This window comes from Papio anubis, chromosome 18 (assembly GCF_008728515.1).
Source record: "Papio anubis isolate 15944 chromosome 18, Panubis1.0, whole genome shotgun sequence".
Taxonomy (NCBI): Eukaryota; Metazoa; Chordata; class Mammalia; order Primates; family Cercopithecidae; genus Papio; species Papio anubis.
This window is the reverse complement of record NC_044993.1, coordinates 45,450,735-45,472,540: the sequence shown is the minus strand read 5'-3', so window position 1 is coordinate 45,472,540 and position 21,806 is coordinate 45,450,735. Positions and strand designations below refer to the sequence as shown.

General features: G+C 54.1%; 1 protein-coding gene and 1 long non-coding RNA gene across 5 annotated transcripts; one reads left to right on the top strand and one right to left on the bottom strand.

Annotated features, from left to right (window-relative positions):
• The first annotated feature begins 4,574 nt into the window (after positions 1 to 4,574).
• On the top strand, positions 4,575 to 6,738 carry LOC110742022. 2 transcript variants are annotated; one of them, XR_004179804.1, is made up of 2 exons: positions 4,575 to 4,688; positions 6,244 to 6,738. It is a non-coding gene; the product is annotated as an uncharacterized LOC110742022 (long non-coding RNA). The 2 variants fall into 2 exon arrangements; XR_004179805.1 differs by lacking the exon at positions 4,575 to 4,688 and adding an exon at positions 5,320 to 5,633.
• A 2,405-nt stretch (positions 6,739 to 9,143) lies between these two features.
• Positions 9,144 to 21,722, bottom strand: ZNF668 (zinc finger protein 668). Of its 3 annotated transcripts, none has more exons than XM_003916788.5 (3): positions 21,140 to 21,722; positions 12,067 to 12,735; positions 9,144 to 10,573 (listed from the first exon to the last, which is right to left on the bottom strand). In XM_003916788.5, exons 2-3 carry the CDS (start codon positions 12,711 to 12,713, stop codon positions 9,361 to 9,363), a joined length of 1,860 nt encoding a protein of 619 aa, XP_003916837.1. In that variant the 5' UTR covers positions 12,714 to 12,735; positions 21,140 to 21,722; the 3' UTR covers positions 9,144 to 9,360. The 3 variants fall into 3 exon arrangements, with proteins under 3 accessions (XP_003916837.1, XP_003916839.1, XP_009194564.1); XM_003916790.4 differs by lacking the exon at positions 21,140 to 21,722 and adding an exon at positions 20,200 to 20,978; XM_009196300.4 differs by lacking the exon at positions 21,140 to 21,722 and adding an exon at positions 13,978 to 14,440.
• Between the last annotated feature and the right edge of the window lie 84 nt (positions 21,723 to 21,806).

Here is a 21,806-nt window from a genome sequence, read left to right as displayed (position 1 = left end):
CTATGCCAGCATATGACCTCACCTGGCATGATCTCCATGTCATTACGACCTCAACCCTGTCCCCTGAGAAACGGGAGCGTATCCTAGCAGCAGCCAGGAAGCATGATGACCAGGTTCATTTAACTGACCCTGCCATGCCAGTCGGCACCGAGGCGGTGCCCTCAGCCGAGCCTGGCTAGGACTACCAGGTTGGGCAGGCAGGCCGCTGCCACCAAGACATGATGGTCCAGTGCCTTCTTGCCAGCATGCAGGCAGCCTCCAATAAGTCAGTCAACTTTGATAAATTAAAGGAGGTAGTCCACGGCTCAAATGAAAATCTGGCCGTTTTTCTTAACCGACTGACTGAGGCACTCATTCAGTACACCCGCCTTGACCCTGCCTCCCCCGCAGGAGGAACCGTCTTGGCTACGTACTTTATTTCTCAGTCGGCTCCGGATAGCTGGAAAAAATTTAAAAAGGTGGAGGACGGCCCTCAAACTCCCATCCAGGATTTAGTCAAACTGGCCTTCAAGGTCTACAACTCCAGGGAGGAAGCAGCTGAGGCCCAGCGACAGGCCAGGCTAAAACAGAAGGTACAACTCCAAACCCAGGCCTTGGTAGCAGCCCTGAGGCCGGCCGGCTCCAGGAGCTCTCAGAGAGGAGGTACTCCCCGAGCGCCACCTGGTGCCTGCTTCAAGTGCAGCAACGAAGGCCACTGGGCCAAGCAGTGCCAACCCTAAGGAACCAACTCGCCCCTGTCCAAGCTGTGGGCAGATGGGCCACTGGAAGTCAGACTGCCCCAACCTGAGGACGGTCGCTACGCCTCCACATGACGACCCTCCTCCAGGTACTGGAGGCGTCTTCCAGCTCCTCGACACCGACAAAGATTGAAGAGGCCCAGACTCAGGAACCTCTCTTACTCTCGCCGAGCCCAGGGTTATGCTCCAGGTAGCGGGTGAGTCCATAGCCTTCCTTATGGACACGGGGGCTACCTACTCTGTTTTGCCTTCCTTCGGTGGCCCCAGCCATCCCTCTGTTGTCAGGGTCATGGGAATTGATGGCATTCCCTCCATCTACCGCCAGACTCCTCCTCTGTCTTGCCGCCTGGATGGCTCCCTCTTCTCGCACTCATTTCTTATCATTCCTTCATGCCCAGTCCCCTTGTTAGGACGAGACCTCCTCTCTAAGCTAGGGGCCTCAGTTCACTTCCGGACCAACCCCTCCCCGCACCTCGTGCTCCTCTTTCCCCTCCTCTCACCTGATAAACCCCACCAGGCTGATACCCCACTCCTGTTTCCAGTCCCCATTAACCCTAAGGTGTGGGACACCTCTACCCTGATCATTGCCCAGCACCATACTCCAGTCCACGTCCAGCTGAAGGACCCCTCCAAGTTTCCCTCTAGACCCCAGTTCCCTATCTCCCTTGAGCACCGACAGGGACTAAAACCCATCATCACATGCCTGCTCCAGCAGCACATTCTAGTCCCTGCCAACTCACCATGCAATACTCCTGCCTGTAAAGAAAAGCTCCGGGGCCTACCGCCTCGTGCAGGATCTACGCCTCATCAATGAGGCAGTAGTCCCCACCTTTCTAGTTTTTCCTAACCCATATACACTTCTCTCGTGCATTCCCCCTGATACCACTCATTTTATGTCCTTGACCTAAAGGATGCCTTCTTCACCATTCCCCTACATCCCGACTGACACTTTCTTTTTGCCTTTACATGGGAAGATCCGGACACTCATATTTCTTCCCAGCTGACTTGGACTGTTTTGCCTCAAGGGTTCCAAGATAGCCCCCATTTTTCCGGACAGGCACTGGCACAGGATGTTAGCCTCTGTCCCCTTACCCACAACACACTATTGCAATATGTAGATGACTTATTACTATGTAGTCCCTCCTGGGAGAGCTCCCTTGCAGATACTGCTACACTTTTAAATTTTCTTGGCGACCGAGGTTATCGGGTTACCCCGGCCAAGGCTCAGCTTTGCACCCCTTCTGTCACCTACCTAGGTATACTCCTCACACCCACTACAAAAAGTCTCACGGCAGATAGAATAAGCCTCATTGAAACTCTCCAGCCTCCTCAGGATGCGGAAGAGATCTTGTCCTTCCTAGGACCGGTAGGGTATTTCAGGCATTGGATTCCCAACTTCGGGGTCCTAGCCAAGCCCCTCTACCAGGCTGCCAAGGAAGCGCCCACCGGACTGCTGTCCGATCCCTCATTGGTTGCCAACTCTTTCAAGAAGCTTCAGGACTGTCTCCTTTCTGCCCCTGCTCTCTCTCTCCCCAACCCCCTTCGGCCTTTCCATCCATTCACTGAGGAGCGCCAAAAGGTTACTACTGGCCTCCTAGCCCAGCCGGTTGGATCCACATACCAGGCTGTGGCCTATCTCTCCAAGCAGTTAGACCCCACGGTCCAGGGCTGGCAACCTTGTCTGCGAGCCCTGGCGGCTGCCACAGAACTTACCAAGGAGGCCCTCAAGCTCACCCTAGGACATTCTCTTACTGTCTACTCTTCTCACCGACTGTCAGATCTCATCACACACAAGTGTCTCAGCCACCTCACCCCATCCCGGCTTCAACAGTTTCACCTGCTATTCATTGAAAACCCTCACATCACCCTCACCACCTCACCCCCTCTAAACCCTGCTACCCTTTTGCCCACTCCAGGGTACGATTCCGCCCCCACACATTCCTGCCCGGAGGTTCTCACCACCTTGCCGCCCTCCCGCCTCAGTCTTTCCGAACAGCCATTAGAACACCCAGACCATACCCTGTTCGTGGACGGGAGTTCTGTTTTAACCTCTGATGGCCGCCAGCAGGCGGCCTACGCTGTCGTAACAGCAACCCAGACGGTCGAAACCAGGCCCTTGCCTTTAGGCACCACCTCCCAGAAGGCTGAACTCACTGCCCTTACTCGTGCCCTACTCCTCTCCGAAGGGCAGAGGGTTAATATCTACACAGACTCTAAATATGCCTACCTTATTGCACACACCCACTCCCTTCTCTGGCAAGAGCGTGGGTTCCTTTTTTTTTTTTTTTGAGACGGAGTCTTGCGCTGTGTCACCCAGGCTGGAGTGCAGTGGCGCGATCCTGGCTCACTGCAAGCTCCGCCTCCCAGGTTCACGCCATTCTCCTGCCTCAGCCTCCGAGTAGCTGGGACCACAGGCACCCGCCACCACGCCCGGCTAGTTTTTTGTATTTTTAGTAGAGACGGGGTTTCACCATGTTAGCCAGGATGGTCTCGATCTCCTGACCTCGTGATCCACCCGCCTCGGCCTCCCAAAGTGCTGGGATTACAGGCTTGAGCCACCGCGCCCGGCCTAGCGTGGGTTCCTTACCACTGAAGGGATGCCAGTAGTCAATGGACCACTTATAAAGAGGTTGCTTGATGCTCTCCAGGCCCCCAAGGAGGTAGCCATCATCCACTGTAAAAGCCACCAGCATTCTAAGGATCCTGTGTCACAGGGTAACAACCTAGCTGATTCCACCGCACGGGCCACCGCCCTCACTTCCTTCCCTACCCCAGCGCCTTTACTCTTTCTTTCCCCCACATATTCCCCCGACTACTCTCCCCAGGAACTTCAAACCCTGATGGCCCATCCCAGTGCTACCCAGAGCAAGGATGGGTGGGTGTTCGTTGACAGCTGAGTAGCGCTCCCCCAGACTCAGGCAGTGTGTATATTGACCGACATACACCACTCTCTCCACATAGGGCCTGAGGCTATGTATAACTTCCTGGGGCCCATCCTTCACCTCCCCTCACTGCAGGCCCAAATTAGGAAGGTACATCAGCAATGTGCCACCAGTTCGGCCGTTAACCCCCAAGGTAGGCTCAGGCACCCAGGGCCCACTCATCAGCTAAGGAGCCACCAGCCAGGGGAAGATTGGCAACTTGATTTTACCCACATGCCCCGCCATAAAAAATCCCGCTACCTGCTGACCCTGGTTGACACCTTCTCAGGATGGATTGAGGCTTTCCCCACCACCTGAGAAACTGCAGAGTTCGCGGCAACCACTCTCCTAGAGCACATCATCCCCAGGTTTGGTCTCCCCCGAACCATCCAATCAGACAATGGTCCGGCCTTCATTTCTAAACTCACCCCGCAGGTGGTGGCTACACTCCAGATTACCTGGAAGCTCCACATTCCCTACCATCCACAGTCATCTGGAAAGGTAGAACGCGCAAACAGTCTCCTTAAACTACATCTAACCAAACTCACTCTAGAAACCCGCCTCTTGTGGGTGACTCTCCTTCCCTTGGCTCTCACTCGTCTTAGGGCAGCTCCGCGGGCCCCCCCAGGGCTCAGCCCTTTTGAGCTGCTGTACAGATGCCCATTCCTCTTCCAGGAGCTGCCAGCCCTCTCCCCTCCCATAGGCTACCTCCCTTACTTAACCCTCCTTCGCGAGCTTCTGAGAAAACACGCGGACCGGTGTCTCCCTGCACCCGCTTCCCCAACCCTTGAGAATCCCACCGTCACAGTACCTGGAGACCTGGTCCTGGTCAAGCAGCTGCAACCCCGAGCCTTATCTCCATGGTGGGAAGGACCATACACCGTAATCCTCACCACTCCCACCGCTGCCAAGCTCCTTGGTCTTCCCTTCTGGTATCACCTGTCCCAGCTGAAAAAGGTGCCCACCCAACATGATTCCAATTGGACCATTCAGGTTGTTACCCCTACCAAGTTATGACTCATGCGCGCAGGTAACGACCCTCTGCCTAACCTTCCTCGGCCACCTAGTCCTCCTGAGTCTAGGTGAGACTCCTGCCCAAACTCCCCCCACCAATCCATTCCAGTGGAGGTTCTACCTTTCCAAGACCTAGACCCAGGGAAATCACATGAGCTCCCTCACCGTAGCCACAGTAGACTGCCAACCCCAGGGGTGCCAAAGCCAAGTAACCTTTAATTTCTCCTCCTTCAACAGTGTGCCCTGTACTTGGCGGCACCCAGCCATTTGTTTCACATATGATCAGACATACGATGCCTGTCGATCTACTTGGTTGAAACCAATGGAGGCTTCCCTTACTACTACTGCAACATTCACTCAGCCATACAGGACACCAAAGAAACCCTCTGGCAGCAGCCCACTTCCTCTGTGCGGCTGACTACAAACCTCAAGTCTATCTTTTTCCTCACCATCCCTGACCCTTGGGCATCAGGGGTTGAGGCCCGCCTTTACCGAGGGCAGAGTGAGTCTTATCCCATGGCCCGACTCAGGATCTTTAAGGCCTACATCAGGGTCGTAAGCAGCCTTGTCAGCCTGGCCTCTGACATCAGACAACAGGAGGAAGCCATCTCAGCTCTAGTCGACCCAGGCAGCAAGCCCCAGGACAGCAGCAACCCTTTTTCCTTGTTAACCTTAGTCAGGGAAGGGGCTCAAGTGGTACACATGGCCGGGGTACACAACATCTCTCGCTGTTTCCTGTGTGCAGCCTTGAATAAGCCCCCACTGGTTGCAGTACCCTTACCCAGCCCTTTTAACTCCTCTAACCTAACCCTCTCCTCCCCCCTCCCCGGCCGGACCCCAGGAGAAGTCCCCTTGTTTCAAGACCCACTTAGGCAACAATTCCCCTTTTGCTACTCCACCCCCAATGCTTCCTGGTGCAACCAGACAGGATCTGCACCTCTAAATCTAACCGCCCCTCCAGGTGGGTATTTTTGGTGCAATTCCACCCTGTCAAAAACCCTCCATGCCCCCAACACTGCCCTATGCGTTCCCATCTTCCTAGTCCCCAGCCTCACCCTGTACAGTGAGGCCGAGCTATCCTCCCTCCTGCCCTCTGCCCTCCCCGCCAGGCAAGGGCAGTATTCCTTCCATTGATGATTGGGGTCTCTTTAGCCTCATCCCTGGTAGCCTCCGGCCTAGGAACCGGAGCCCTAACTCATTCTGTCCAGGCCTCTCAGGACCTTTCAGCCTGATTACAGGTAGCAATCGAAGCTTCTGCGGAGTCCTTGGCTTCCCTCCAACGGCAGATCACCTCAGTCGCCCAGGTGGCAGCCCAGAATTGTCGGGCACTCGACCTCCTTACAGCCGCTAAGGGCGGCACCTGCATGTTCTCAATGAAGAATGTTGCTACTACATCAGTGAATCAGGACTAGTAGAAACCAATCTCCTCACTCTAGAAAAGATTCAGGAAGGGCTCCACCAGAGAAACCTCAGATCAGGGCCCTCATTTGGGTGGTGGCAGTTGTCTATAGCTGGTTGGGTCCTACCCTTTCTAAGCCCCTTACTAATCATTGGCTTCTTGCTACTCATAGCTCCCTGTGTCCTCCGCTTCACCCAGGACCACATAAAGGAAGTCTCCCGGGTCACTGTCAATCAGATGCTACTCCACCCCTACACCTGAGTTCTGACCTCCGAAGAACCCCACAATGACCTATACCAGCAGGAAGCAGCCAGATGAACACGTCGCCCCTTTTTCTTATTAGAAAGAGGTCGGAATGTTAGGCAGGGACCTAGACCCAACATGGCGGTACCACCTGACATGGCGGGCCCCTTGTCCGGACTTTACCCGCTGGGACTTCCTGCTAGGACTTTTCAGCGCGCGAAAAGCACCCTGAGCCCGCCAAAACTCCCTGCTCTGCGCAAACTCCTGGGCACCTCATTCCTCAGAAACTGAAACCTACAGACCCCGCCTACCTCGCCCTACAAAAGGCCCCTGATACCTGCCCTGCGTGTGACTTCCTCGGCCCTCCTCCTAGGGGACCAGTGAACCTCACCCACGAGCCCAATAAAAGCTACCTCTGTTCTCATCTGCCTCGTGTCTTCTTGTTCGGCTCCCCATTACATTACACTATATAGAATGGTTTTATGTCCCCAGTTCACTGACATCAGGTTTGGCTATATGGCTTGCTTTAGACCATGAACTTTGAGTGGAAATGACATGTGCCACTTCCAAGAGGAAGCTTTAAGAGCCGTCATGGGGTCTGCTACCTTTCCTCTCTTCTGTGTCTGGAGACGAAAAGTTTCAGCTTGAGGCTTTTCCTTCAGACTGGGCTCTGGAATGAAGATAGCATAGAACAGAGCGGTCCCATGGAGGACATGGATGTGAGTGAGAAATCAACATGGTGTTGTGAGTCCCTGAGAGGTGGAGGTTGCTGTTATGCAGCCTAACTGGATCCCAGCTGATAGATGCAGCCTCCCTGTGGGTTGCCGATGCTCCTCTGTTCAGGTATCCTTTCCCATCACCATGACAACTGACACACCATAATGAGCTATGCTGATGTTAGGAAGTCTCCGCCTTTCCCCTCTTCAGAGCTCTTCACCCTCAGGTGCTAACCAGTGAGCCTATTTCTTTTTTTTTTTTTTTTTTTGAGATGGAATCTTGTTCTGTCGCCAGGCTGGAGGGCAGTAGTGTGATCTCGGCTCACTGCAACCTCTGCCTCCTGGGTTTAAGCAAATATCGTGCTTCAGCCTCCTGAGAAGGTCTCGAACTCCTCACCTCTGGCCATCCTCCTGCGTTGGCCTCCTAAAGTGCTGGGATTACAGGCATGAACCACCGCACCCAGCAAAGCTGAGTCTTCTTGATTCTTGCTGGCATTTGGCAACTAGTAGCAGCTGCTCACAGGAATTGTAAAAACATCTGGTGGCGCCCAGACCTTCTAACATCAACATGGTGCCTAGTAAATATCAATCTCACATGCATCCTGAGACGCATTAAAAAGAAGTTGTCTGGGTGCAGCACACCAACATGGCACAAGTATACATATGTAATAAACCTGCACGTTATGCACATGTACCCTAGAACTTAAAGTATAATAATACCAAAAAAAAAAAAAAGAAGTTGTCCAGGCTGGGTGCAGTGGCTCACGCCTGTAATCCCAGCACTTTGGGAGGCCAACGGGGTGGATCACCTGAGGTTAGGAGTTTGAGACCAGCCTAGTCAACATGGTGGAACCCCATCTCTACTTAAAAGAAAAAAAAAAAAGGCTGGGCGCGGTGGTTCACGCCTGTAATCCCAGCACTTTGGGAGGCTGAGGCGGGCGGATCACGAGGTCAGGAGATCGAGACCATTCTGGCGAACATGGTGAAACCCCGTCTCTACTAAAAAACACAAAAAATTAGTCAGGTGTGGTGGCAGGCGCCTGTAGTACCAGCTACTCAGGAGGCTGAGGCAGGAGAATGGCGTGAACCCAGGAGGCGGAGCTTGCTGTGAGCCAAGATCGGGCCACTGCACTCCAGCCTGGGCCACAGAGCCAGACTCCGTCTCAAAAAAAAAAAAAAAAAATTAGCCAGGTGTGATGGTCATGCCTGAAATCCCAGCTACTCGGGAGGCTGAGGCAGGAGAATTGCTTGAACCCTGGAGGCAGAGGTTGCAGTGAACTGAGATCGTGTCACTGCACTCCAGCCTGGGCGACAAGAGCGAAACTCCATCTCAAACACAAAACAAAAAGAATCATAATAGTAAGTGAAAATTCTGAATTAGTTTGTGTATGTGTATTGCTGCATATAACAGAGACCCAAATTAACTGTGACTTAAATAGTTTTTTTTTTTTGAGATGGAGTCTCGCTCTGTCACCCAGGCTGGAGTGCAGTGGTGCGATCTTGGCTCACTGCAAGCTCCGCCTCCCGGGTTCATGCCATTCTCCTGCCTCAGCCTCCTGAGTAGCTGGGACCACAGGCGCCCGCCATCATGCCCGACTAGTTTTTTTGTAGTTTTAGTAGAGATGGGGTTTCACCGTGTTAGCCAGGATGGTCTCCATCTCCTAACCTCGTGATCCACCCACCTGGGCCTCCCAAAGTGCTGGGATTACAGGTGTGAGCTACCGCACCCGGCCTGAAGACATATTTTCTATAAGGAAACGGGTAGATTTTAATGAACAATACCCCTTTTGTGGGCAGATTCCTAAGTCCCAGGCCCTCACAAGGGGTCAGTGGGCCTGGAGATGCCAGCTCCCGGCTGCCAGAGGCACTGCTCCTCCAGGGCCACTTCAGCCCACTTTTGATCACTAAGAATCCCAAGAAGGGCACAGGGAATTTCCTTTCTTACTGCCCATGGAACCTTTTGTCACTAGACATCCTGAAACGTACTTTGGGAAACTGTGTCCAAAGACCCTTCTAGTTTCAAATCTGTGGATCCAGGGGTCTCCGCTGAACCTTATCTGATGCCCAAACTCCCACCCATTCACTCCTAACCAGAACACAGAAGACGACCTGGTGCCAAAACGAAAGCTTTAATGAGTGTTACTCCTAGACAGTCATGTCTCAGCCGCTGCCAGCCTCCATGGTCCCAGCTCTCTTAGCTGGGCGACAGGTTAGCTAGTTGCTGAGGGGTAGGGATCTGGAGTCTAAAGAGCAGAGCCAGGCAAAAGGAGGTACAGGAAGCCCCCAATGGGGGCTGGGCTCCCGGAGTGTGGTGCTGGGGGTCATGGGTTTCAGGCTGGCCCCTCTTCAGGTATTCCTAGCAAAGCCGCCAGGGGCTCCAGGGGTGTGGGGGTCCCCATGGGCACAGGGTGGGTACGTTCATGCTTGCGCAGGTCGCTGGCACTCAAGAAGGCCTTGGGACAATGGGGGCAGGTGTAGGGCCGCACTGAGCTGTGAGTGCGGCTGTGTTTCCGCAGCCCAGCCCGGTCAGAGAAGCTCTTGCCACACTGGGTGCAGGGGAAGGGCCGGAGCTCCGGGTGTGAGCGCTCGTGCCGACGCAGCAGTGTCATTGTGGAGAAGGTCTCCTTGCACTCTCGGCACACAAACTGGGGAGGCTTCTCATCAGCCTCCTCACCCCCCACCTCGCCTGCCCCTTCCAGGGGACCAGGAGCCTCCCGGACGCCGGCATCTTGGCATTCCACATGCTCCACCGTCATGCCCACCACCTGCCACTGTGTGGCCATCACACCACCTGACTCCGGGGGCAGCCCTAGCAGCCCTGCTGGAGGGTCCCCTAGCCCCGCCCCTGCTGCCGGGGTGGCTGAGCCCTCGCCTGCCACGCCCACAGGCAGCGCCAACCCCACCACCAGCTCCTGTGCAGGGGGCGCCCCCGCGGCCTCACTGCTTCGATGGGTCCGCTCGTGCTTCCTCAGGCTCGACGACACCACAAAGGACTTTCCGCACGCGTTACAGTGGAAGGGGCGCTCCCCCGAATGCACCCGGCTGTGCTTCGTGAGGCTGGCACGCTCGGCAAAGGCTCGCCCGCACTCCTCGCAGCGGAAGGGCCGCTGGCCAGAGTGCACTAGCGCGTGCCGCTTGAGGTCCCAGGACGCCACGAACGTCTTGTCACACTGCAGGCACTTGAATGGCCGATCGCCGGTGTGCACGCGCCGGTGCATGGCCAGGTCCGCCGGCTGCCGGAAGTCCTTGCCGCACTTCTCGCAGTGGTACGGCTTCACTCCCTCATGCGCGCGCTGGTGGCGCCGGAAGCTCGAGGGGTCGGAGAACATGCGGCCGCAGCGCGGGCACAGGAAGGGCTTCTCCCCCGAGTGTGTGCGCTCATGGCTCTGGTAGGAACTGAGCTGCGTGAAGCCCTTGCCACAGGCCGGGCAGCGGTAGGGCTTCTGTGCCGCGTGGATGCGCTGGTGGCACGTGAGAGAGGATGAGCGGGAGAAGCTCTTCCCGCACTCGGAGCAGAGGAAGGGGCGCTCGCCGGTGTGGGACCTGCAAGTGGAGGACTCGGCATGAAGGCGACAGACCCCATAACCTGACCCCACTGCCTGTCTGGGCTGTACTTTAGAGGTTCCCCAACCATCCGTGGGGGCCTAGGTTTAATTCCCGAAGAGCCACATTGCTGCACCCCAGAGAAAGAAGCCTTCAGGCTGGCTGGGTGTCTATTCCAAAGACCCGTCTCTGCACATTAAAGACCAAGATATGGGCCGGGCACGGTGGCTCATGCCTGTAATTCCAGCACTTTGGGAGGCCGAGGCCAGCGGATCACGAGGTCAGGAGATCGAGACCATCCTGGCTAACATGGTGAAATCCAGTCTCTACTAAAAATACAAAAAATTAGTCGGGCGTGGTGGCAGACGCCTGTAGTCCCAGTTACTCCGGAGGCTGAGGCAGGAGAATGGCGGGAACCCGGGAGGCGGAACTTGCAGTGAGCCAAGATCGTGCTACTGCATTCCAGCCTGGACGGCAGAGCAAGACTCCGTCTCCAAAAAAAAAAAAAAAGACCAAGATATGGCCAGGCGCGGTGGCTCACGCCTGTAATCCCAACACTGTGGGAGGCCGAGACAGGCTGATCACCTGAGGTCGGGAGTTCAAGACCAGCCTGACCAACATGGAGAAACCCCGTCTTTACTAAAAATACAAAATTAGCCGGGCATGGTGGTGCATGCCTGTAATCCCAGCTACTCGGGAGGCTGAGGCAGGAGATTCGCTTGAATCCGGGAGGCAGAGGTTGTGGTGAGCCAAGATCACACCATTGCACTCCAGCCTGGGCAACAAGAGCGAGACTCCGTCTCAAAAAACAAACAAAGAAAACCCCCCCAAAACCAAGATATGCGTCCCCTGCCTTTTTTTCCCCCTGTTCCCCAGGCTGGAATGCAGTGGCCTGATCGTGGCTCACTGCAGCCTCGACCTCCTGGGCTCAGGCCATCCTCCCACCTTAGCCTCCCAAGTACCCGGGACTAGAAGTATACATCCCCACGCTCGGGTAATTTTTTTTATTTTTATAGAGATAAGGTTTGCTATGTTGCCCAGGCTGGTCTTGAACTCTTGGGCTGAAGCGATCCTCCTGCCTCCTCCCAAAGGGTTGGAATTATAGGCGTGAGCTATTGTACCCAGCCTAGAAACGTGTCATTAATGTAGAGGCTGAGGAAAAAAAAAAAAAATGACCTAGATAAACCTAGCCCCACTCACAGCTCCTGGTCTCCACCAAAGACCCTCAGAACTGCCCAACTCCAAACCCCACCCTTTCCAGCTGGCCTGGAATGGAGGCCAATCTGACCCAATCCCATTATCAGGGCTCCACCTCGAGGCAGTCGCCACCTCTGCCCAATCACGGGCATCAATTTCTCCCACATGCCTAGCCCCTCCCCTTGGATCTGCCCCACCCACCTTCCCATTGGCTCACTTTACCCTGAGACTCAACCCCAGGCCCCATTGGCTGCAGCAACGCTGTCGCGTCGCCCCGCCCCGGAAGGCACCCTCACCTCTCATGGTTGCGGAGGTCCTTTAGCTCGGCATAGGCTTTGCCGCAACGCTCACAGCTGTAGGGCCGCAGGCCAGCGTGAGTACGCCGGTGCTTGCGGAACACTGAAGGGTCAGCAAAGCTCTTGCCGCAGTCAGCGCAGGCATAGGGCCGCTCGCCCGTGTGGCCGCGCTGGTGGATCTTGAGCTTGGAGAGTGCGCCATAGGCCTTGGGGCAGTGCGCACAGCGGAAGGGCAGTTCGCCAGCATGGGAGGCCAGGTGCACGCGCAGGCACACGGGCTGCATGAATCGGCGGCCGCACTCGGGGCACGGAAAGGGCTTCTCCCCCGTGTGACTGCGCCCGTGGCTGCGCAGCTCGGGTGCCGTCTTGTAGGCCTTGGGGCACAGCGGACACGCATAGGGCCTAGGCTTAGCCGCGGAGCCTGCCACCTTGTCCCCACTGGCTTCCTCTGCCTTAGCTTCTGTCTCCGGCTTTGGCTTCACCTCAGCCACCTCCTCAGAGCAGTCTGCTGGCCCATGTGTGGCAGCGTGGCGCGCTGCCCTGGGCGCATTTGGAAATGTCTTGGTACAGGACAGGCACTTGTAGCGGCGGCCGGAGCGCTTGTAGCCGGGGGCTGGGGACCGGGCCTCTGCAGCCTCCACTTCCATGGCCTTGGTGAATGGAGTTTCCCTGCAAGAGAAGCAAAGTTAGACCAAAGCCACATACCTGCACCACTCTTCAAGGCCTCAGAGAGAACCCTATCTCATCTGCATTTCTCACCTCGGAACCCCCACATCCTTCCTGCCCAGCATTCCTGGCTGACACCCTGCGTTCGTTTCCTCCCTGAACTGCTCATTGAAGAAAGGAGTTGGACCAAGTGACCGCAGAGCCACTAAGAAAGGAGGCTGGGGGTCACAAAAGATTCACCTATACTTCCCTCCTCAACCTCCGGGCTTTTCCAAACACTGTGGCATTCCCGGAGGTCCAGGTTCCATCTGTCTCACCATCTTCCTTCTTCAGCTCACTGTCCAAGAACTATGCCAGGATCAGGATGAAGAGTGTACCCAGACGTGGGCCTGGCCTCAAGGTCTCCAAGCACCCAGAAAAGACAGACCTGGGACCAGAAAAGGGCTGAGCCAATGGGCTAAATCTGGTAGCTGGCACTGTCTGGAAGTGACAGGTCCCCAGCGTCTGTGTTTTCTTTCCTCCTCTGAATGGTTAGCCCCTCAGAGACAGCAACTGTTCACACAGAATTCTGCCCTTGCACAGCTGTACGGGCCTCCGCCCCAGACTGGAATCTGTCCACCCTCTGCTCTGGAATCCCTGTTGGCCTGTTCCCACAACTCTGGTAATGGAGAATCACTCTCAAGGCAGCCTGAGCCATTGCTAGCAGCTAGAAGCCTGTTTCTGAGTCATAACTGATATATCTGATCTAACGTGACCTCCTGGCATACCAGCTCTAGCTGAGATCCCTACTTTCTGGTCCAGAACCCAGACGCCCTCCACCCAGCTGCTCCTGGGGATCATGGCTGGGAGGAAACAGGATTAACGGCTGTATTAGTCTTAACACCAGCTCATCCTCCCTGGGGTATGAAGGGAAGAGGATTAGGGCAGATCCACTTAAGGAGTGCTCAGCAGCTGCTGCTAGGGGAAGGGGTCTGAGGAGTGGGGGCTACAGAGGGCCAGGTGTGCCCAGAGGCTAGGAGGCCTACGTTCTACTTCCAGCCCGGTGGATTACTATGAGACCTCAGTGAAATGAGTGTTGTTTATAGGCCTATTTCCTCATCTGGACACCTTAGGGGTTGGTGGCTTCTAAGTTATGACACTGGGGTTGAGGAGGAGGAGGAAACTGAGCTGAGCCACGAAGGTGCTAGGGGAAATACAGAGACTCAGGGCCCCTTATGCCAGGAAAAGGTGGGAGAAACAGCTTACCTGGTTGACCCAGGGAGGACACAGGAGCCCCTGAGGCATGGCAAGGGCCACATCCTTAAGAGTCAGCACCCTTCTGCCTGAAGTCCTGGCCTCAGGCCTGCACGCTGCCCTCTCTCCCCAACCCCATGCAGCCGGTCTTCTCCCAGAAGTACTGTATGATGTTTCCTGTTCCCTGCTTAAGAAATTTCCATGGCTTCCACCATACCATGCAAATCCCCAGGTCCTTCCTGCTTGTTCCAAATCTGACAAGTCCTTCACTGGAGCCCCACTTCCACCAGGAGGCTCCTCAAGCATCTCCCCTTTAGGTTTGGCCCCAATCCCACAAAACTCCATTCTATTCTCACTTGGTAATTTCACTTTTCCCGCTAAATCCTGGGGTTTAGCCAGGTGTGGTGGCATGTGCCTGAAGTCCCAGCTACGTGGGAGGCTGAGGCAGGAGGATCCCTTGAGCCCAGGAGTTGGAGGCTGCAGTGAACTATGATCGTACCACTGCACTCTAGCCTGGGCAACCTGGCGAGACCCCATCTCTACTAAAAATAAAAATTAGCCAGGTGTGGTGGCATGCGCCTGTAGTCCTGCCTACTTGAGAGGCTGGGGTGGGAGGACTGCTTGAGCCCAGGAGTTCAAGACTGCACCACTACACTCCAGCCTAGGAGACGGGGCAAGACACTGAATCAATCAATCCATCCATCCATCCATCCATCCATCCATCCATCCATCCATCCATCCTGGGGCTTGAAGATGAGTTAAAGGGATTGAATTCTAACCTTCCTGATGACTTGAATTCTTCCTACAGTTTCCAAAGGATCCCTCCCTATTTCTGGATGAGGTACTCACTACCTCTCTTCCAGATGGTTTCTGGAGAGTCTGCCTGATAAAGTTCCTCCTTAATAAAAGTGATAGCTCGGGCCAGGTTCAGTGGCTCACACCTGTAATCCTAGCACTTTGGGAGACCAAGGCGGGTGGATCGCTTGAGCCCAGGAGTTCAAGACAAGGCAGGTGGATCCCTTGAGCCCAGGAGTTCAAGACCAGCCTGGGCGATATAGCAAAATCCCATTTCTACAAAAAATACAAAAATTAGCCAGGCATGGTGGTGCATGCCTGTACTCCCAGCTACTCAGAAGGCTAAGGTAGGAGGAATGCTTGAGCCCAAGCAGATTGACGTTGCAGTAAGCCAAGATCGTGCCACTGCACTCCAGCCTGGCAACAGAGTGAGACCCCATCTCAAAAAAAAAAAAATAAATAAAAAATAAAAAAGATAGCGCACATTTACTGAGCACTTGCCTACCAGGCACTATCCTAAACTCCTTATGTGTATTAGCTCGCTTACCCTTCATGGCAACCCCATGAGGAAAGTTCTATTATTCCATTTTCACAGATAAGGGAACCGAGGTCCAGAGAAATGGTTCAGTATTTTGTTAAGTGCCCAGTCCCTGAAGCCAAACTGTCTGGCTTCAAATTTTGCCTCCATCACTTCCCAGCTGATGTGACCTTGTGTAATGTACTGCATGTCTCAGAACCTCAGTTTTCTAATCTGAAAAATGGAGGTAATGATAGTACTTACCTGACAGGGTTGCGTGAGGAATGAATGAGTCAAGAATAATTACTGTCCTCAATTATCAGAGAGTCTTCTCAGAGCCGGACACATTGCTGGGTGTGCTAGTTTATTTAATTTAATGTCTTATAGCTTCCTGAGATAGGGATTCTTGTCCCTACTTTACAGAGGAATAAATTGAGGTTCCAAGCGTTAAGTGACTTGCCCATGGTCCCTCAATGGGTAACCTAAGCAGCTGGGACTTCAGTCCAGGTGTTTAATTTGCCTTAAGTTGCTGGGGTCTTGCTCAGTGGTCTGGGGCCTCTTAGGCTTGTCTGCTGCCTTGGCCAGCCCCGCAGTGACCAGAACCCTGGGCTCAGGTCATACCTGTGTCTTCTCTCATCCTTGCAGAACTGTCTTGAGACCCTGTCCGGCACCCTTTATGTCTCTGCTTCCCTCTCAGAGGGCTTGACCCAGTGGTTCTGAGCTCTGGCCCTTCTACTGCCTCTTGCCAGCTCTGGGTCTCAGCCTCCCTATCTGTGAGTCAGACACCAGGTAGCTGGAGGGGCAAATCCCTCCTGCCACAGCACTTCCCAGGGGAAAAGGTAGGGGAGTACCAGGTTGGTCTCAGCATGTGCCCAGCTACACAAAGAGGCCAGGTAGCCTAGGTTTCTGTCTAACATCCCACCATTAAAAATATATGTGTGTGTGTGTGTGTGTGTGTGTGTGTATATATATATATATATATATATATATATTTATTTTTTTTTAGTGTATTTTAAAAGAGCTTGAGGTAGGCCTCAGGAATCTGTATTTTAAATACACTCTGGATCATTCCAGCCAATACTTTCGTTTGTTTGTTTGGTTTTGAAACATGGTCTCACTCTGTCGCTTAGGAGTGCAGTGGTGCAATCATGGCTCACTGCAGCCTTGACTTCCCAGACTCAAGCAATCCTCCCATTTCAGCTTCCCAAGTAGCTGGGACTACAGGCATGCACCACCATGCCTGGCTAATTTTTATTTTATTTTTAGTAGAGATGAAGTCTTGCTATATTGCCTGGGCTGGTCTAGAACTCCTGAGTTCAAGTGATCCTCCCACCTCAGCCTCCCAAAGTGCTGGGATTATAGGTGTGAGCCACCGTGCCTGGCCCAACCAATACTTAAGAACCAAACACACATCCTTAGGTCTCCACAAGCTCTTAGGAGAGGAGCATTTTAAATGTTCACTACACCTCTTTTTCAGATATTGAGATTAAGGTGCCCACAAAGGAAAAAACATACACAAGGGCACACAGCTGGTCAAGGAGCCAGACTCAAACCCAAGTCTCCAGGCTCCTGGGCAGGACTCTCAACCAGTCTCCATTCTCTCCCCCAGGTTGAATCATGACACTTCCCACTGCTCCCAGGAAAAAGACCAACATCTTTTCCATGGCCAGCATAGCCCCAAACCATCTAAATCCTGCCTACCCGGGCAGATCACTTGAGGCCAGGAGTTTGAGACCAGCCTGGCCAACATGGCGAAACCCCATCTCTACTAAAAATACACACACACACACAAAACCCTGCCTACCTCACCTCCCACTCCTCTCCCCGGCCCACTGGGCTCTACCCACAGAGGCCCCCTTTCTTTTCCTCAAAGAGCTAAATTCCTTCCCACCTCAGGGCCGTGGCACTAGCAGTTCCCTCTGTCTGAGCCACTCTTCTCCCAGGATCTTTGTGTAGCTGTCTTTTTGGTTTTATTTGGATCTCAGCTCCCAGTCACCTCCTCAAAAAGAGCTTTCTTGACCACCTTTCCTTTTCCCCCACTTTTAATATTTCTAATTTTTTCCTTTTTTAACCAACCAAGGAGCACAACCTTTCCAATGCTATCTTTACCCTGATAATTGCCTTCTGTCTACTCCTCTTTTTTTTTTTTGACAGAATTTCACGATTATCTATAAGCAATTCTCCTGCCTCAGCCTCCTAAGTAGCTGGGACTACAGGTGCCTGCCACCACGCCCGGCTAATTTTTGTATTTTTAGTAGAGATGGAGTTTCACCATGTTGGCCAGGATGGTCTCGATCGATTGACCTCATGATCCGCCCACCTTGGCCTCCCAGAGTGCTGAGATTACAGGTGTGAGCCACCGCGCCCGGCCCTTTTTTTTCTTTTTTTTTTTCTTTTTTCTTTTGAGATGGAGTCTCACTCTGTCACCCAGGCTTGAGTGCAATGGTGCAATATCTGCTCACTGCAACCTCTGCCTCCTGGGTTCAAGCGATTCTCCTGCCTCAGCCTCCTGAGTAGCTGGGATTTATAGGCACCCGCTACTACATCTGGCTCATTTTTGTATTTTTAGTAGAGATAGGATTTCACCATGTTGGCCAGGCTGGTCTTGAACTCCTGACCTCAAGTGATCCACCCACCTTGGCCTCCCAAAGTGCTGGGATTACAGGCATGAGCCACTGCGCCCGGCCCTCTTTCCTTTTTAAAAATTGATATATTTATTTATTTATTTATTTTTGAGACAGAGTTTCGCTCTTGTTGCCGAGGCTGGAGTGCAATGGCACGATCTCTGCTCACTGCAACCTCCGCCTCCCTGGTTCACAAGATTCTCCTGCCTCAGCCTCCCCAGTAGCTGGAATTACAGGCGTCCACCACCATGCCCGGCTAATTTTTTGTATTTTTAGTAGAGATGGGGTTTCACCATGTTGGCCAGGCTGGTCTCGAACTCCTGACCTCCACTGATCCACGGCCTTGGCTTCCCAGAGTGCTGGGATTAGAGGCATGAGTCACCGTACCTGGCTTATTTTTATTTATATTATTTTATTATTTATTATTATTATTTTTTGAGACAGAGTCTCACTCTGTTGCCCAGGCTGAAGTGCAATGGCACGATGTCGGCTCACTGCAACCTCTGCCTTCCGGGTTCAAGCAATTCTCCTGCCTCAGTGTTCCAAGTATTTGGGATTACAGGTGCCCGCCACCAAGGTCAGCTAATTTTTTGTATTTTTAGTAGAGATGGGGTTTCGCCATATTGGCCAGGCTGGTCTGGAACTCCTGACCCCAGGTGATTCACCCGCCTTGGCCTCCCAAAGAGATGGGATTACAGGTTTGAGCCACCATGCCCCGCCTATTTATTTTAATTTATTTATTTTCTTTGAGAGAAAGTCTTTGTTGCCTAGGCTGGAGTGCAGTGGCTGGATCTCAGCTCACTGCAACCTCCACCTCCTGGGTTCAAGTGATTCTCCAGCCTCAGCCACCCGAGTAGCTGGGATTACAGGCGAAAGCCATCACACCTGGCAAACTTGTGTATTTTTAGTAGAGACAGGGTTTCACCATGTTGGCCAGGCTGGTCTCGAACTCCTGGCCTCAAGTGATCCGCCCGCCTTGGCCTCCCAAAGTGCTGGGATTACAGGCATGAGACACCGTGCCTGGTCTTTATTTTTATTTAGAGATCAGGTCTCACTCTGTCACCCTGGAGTGCAGTGGCTCAATCATAGCTCACTTCAGCCTGGAACTCCTGCACTCAAGCAATCCTCCTGAGTAGCTAGGACTACAGGCACCCACCACCACACCTGGCTAATTTATTAAAAATTCTTTGTATGTAGAGATAGAGGTCTCACTATGCTGCCCACACTGGTCTCGAGAACTCCTGGCTTCAGGTGCTCCTCCACTTCGGCTTCCTAAAGTGCTGTGATTACAGGCATGAGCCACAGGGACCAGCCCCCTCCTCTCTAATTTCCTTTATGGTGTCATCTGGACAATACTCCTTGCAAGCTTACCATGGGCAAGGTATCATTCTAAGCATTTTGTGCGTAATACTCAACTACTCAAGCCAATTCCACAGCTGCCTAGAAGTTCGTTATGAGTGAATGTTTGTGTTCCCTGTCTGTTCATATATTCAAATTCTAACGCTCATCGTGACTGTATTTGGAGATAAAGCCTTTATGAAAGTAATTAAGGTTGAATGACCTCATAAGGGTATGACCCTGGTCCAACAGGATTAGTGTTCTTATGAGAAGTGACACCACAAAGAAACAAGCTAACTAGTCACCGTCCCAGCCAGTGTTCAAATCCCAGACACCTGCTCTCTGAGCCCTGACTATTGCTTTGCTAGCATTACACGTCTTATGGTTTGGCTGTTAATTCTCCATCTCCAGCACCAGAGTCCAGGCTGGCAAAGAGCTAGGAAACCGATCATCTGCATCGTCTACATCCAGAACCCTGTGTGGTGACCCAAAACAAATGGAAGGAATCAACCTCAGATGAAATTTGAACCCAGGTCTGTAGCCTCTGCCTCCTGCACAGTAGGAGTTTGTGAGAATGTCCACCAATAACTGTTTATTAACTGAATTCTTCCACCTTTCCAAGTCCACAAGGCCCAACTATTGCCCCAATATCCCACAGTGGACTCCCTGTCGTGGCGATGAAGCCTTGCTTTGCCTCACTACTGGCTTAGGAACCGGATGAAGTTCTATTGTCTCACTAGGCAAGCAGAGATTCAATTTCTAAAAATCCTAGGCTAGGACCCTGGGGCAGGGATGAGGAGAAAAAGGAGGCATCTCAATCTTCCCATCTCTAAACAAGCAGTCACCACACAGGCCTCACGGCCAGGAGTGATCTAGTGAGCAGATGAACCCTGCAGAAATGAGCGCTAATCATCTCCTAGGCCGCCAACCCGGCCAGTTCACAACCTGATCCCAACCTACTTTTGCCTCAGCTCCAGCGACAGAGTCCTCCTCCCGGCAGCGACCGAACCTCCAGCCACAATTCTCAACCCTCCGCCTCTAGATGCAGTTTCCTGGGCTCGGGAGCCCTTGCCTGCCTTCTCCAACGGGAAAGCCCCTTTACATTCTTCAAGAACCCCCTTCCCCAGTGCCCTCAGGAATACTTAATGGCAGTAGAGAGGTAAGGGCCCCACGCCGCTCTGGGCCTCAGTTTCCTCATCACTAAAATGGGGTCCCTGAAGTTTGTGGGAGTTTGAAGGGCGGTGGGGCCTACGAAGCGCGCCGAGGAGCCGAGAGTTGCAGAAACCCGGAGCTCCTCGCTCCTCGCTCCTCGCAACCGTCTGTACGCTGCGCCCCCGCCAGCCAGGCAGTCCCTGGAGGGCAGGACCCTGGGTTGACTTGTGTCGTTTTGAGCCTCGGAAAACGTGGCCTCGGGGGACGTAGCAACCAGGACTGAACGAAGGATGCGGGGATGAACAAATGAATGGACGGAGGGCCGAATGCGGGACAAAGGCTTGCAAGATGGCGTTCTCTAGGACCGCGAGAGTGGTGGCCCGGCCTCGGCCGGGGAGGGGGCCGCCGGCGCCGGGGACCTTGCAGCGCGGGCCGCGCGGCCGGGACAAAAGCCCGCAACATGGCGGGCTCTAGGACCCCCGGGCCCGCACCGAGCCGGAACGGCAGCCGCGCGGGCCGAGCCTGGGTGTCCGTCCGCAGCCCAGAACCGCGGAGACAGTCGGCGGGTTCTAGGACCTGCTGGGCCCGCAATGCGCCCAGGGCCGCTCACCGCCCGCCCCGCCCGCGCTGCTCGCGCTGGACCAACCCAGTCCGCCCTCGGCGCCCGCAGGGAAACTGAGGCCAGCTCGGATTGCGGCCGCGTGGGGTCTGCCCGGGGCCCTCGCGGCTTCCCGCCGGCGTTTCCTACCTGATGAGACTTGGGCTGACCCAGTGCTGTCGGCGTCGGCTCCTCGCACTGACGGAGCCCGGATCCTGCCAAAGAGGGGCCGGCGCTAGGACCCAGCGGGGGGCGGGGAGGCGGGACCGGTGGCCCGGCGAGCGGAAGTGAGGGACCTTCCTCAGCTAGGAAGGAAGGGAAAGTTCCCGGGGAACCTCCAGCCTATGGCGGCAGAGAAGCATCTTGCAAGAGGTCTCTGTGGGTGCTGAGGCAAGGGGACGCAGGGCAGGCTGACAGTATACGCCGGCCTCGTGTTAGTCTGGGGCCAGGTCACCGGCAATGTCTTCAAGAACCAGAAGGTGGGAGGACAAAAAGGCCATGCTCAAGCTCTGCAGAACCTAAGTCCGCTTATATTCCACAACATTTCCTTTAATAGCAACGAGTGGATTTCACGAAGTTTTCTCCATCTGCCTTAGGAAAAGTCTTCCAGGGAGCCCCACGAAAAGTGTCACCAAAGTACTGTGGCCAGGGTTGCAGAATCTTTTTCTCTCTCTTCTGCGCCTATTCAATATGCACCGGAACGATTCTAGCTGCTCTTGTCGGAAGTGTGGCTAGCGTAGCGCTCAAAGGCGCCTCGTTGTGACCTCCGTGGGCGGAGTCAGTAGTGCAGAGCCAGAACCTAGCGCCGGAAGTGTGC

Bases quoted from the DNA above. Each gene is read 5' to 3' on its own strand.
- ZNF668 (XM_009196300.4), bottom strand. From the start codon at position 14,030: ATGTGGCCCTTGCCATGCCTCAGGGGCTCCTGTGTCCTCCCTGGGTCA. The intron at 12,736-13,977 runs GTAAGCTGTTTC...CTTCTCTTGCAG, and splicing joins GTCCTCCCTGGGTCAACCAG to GGAAACTCCATTCACCAAGG. The intron at 10,574-12,066 runs GTGAGGGTGCCT...CTCCACTTGCAG, and splicing joins GACCTCCGCAACCATGAGAG to GTCCCACACCGGCGAGCGCC.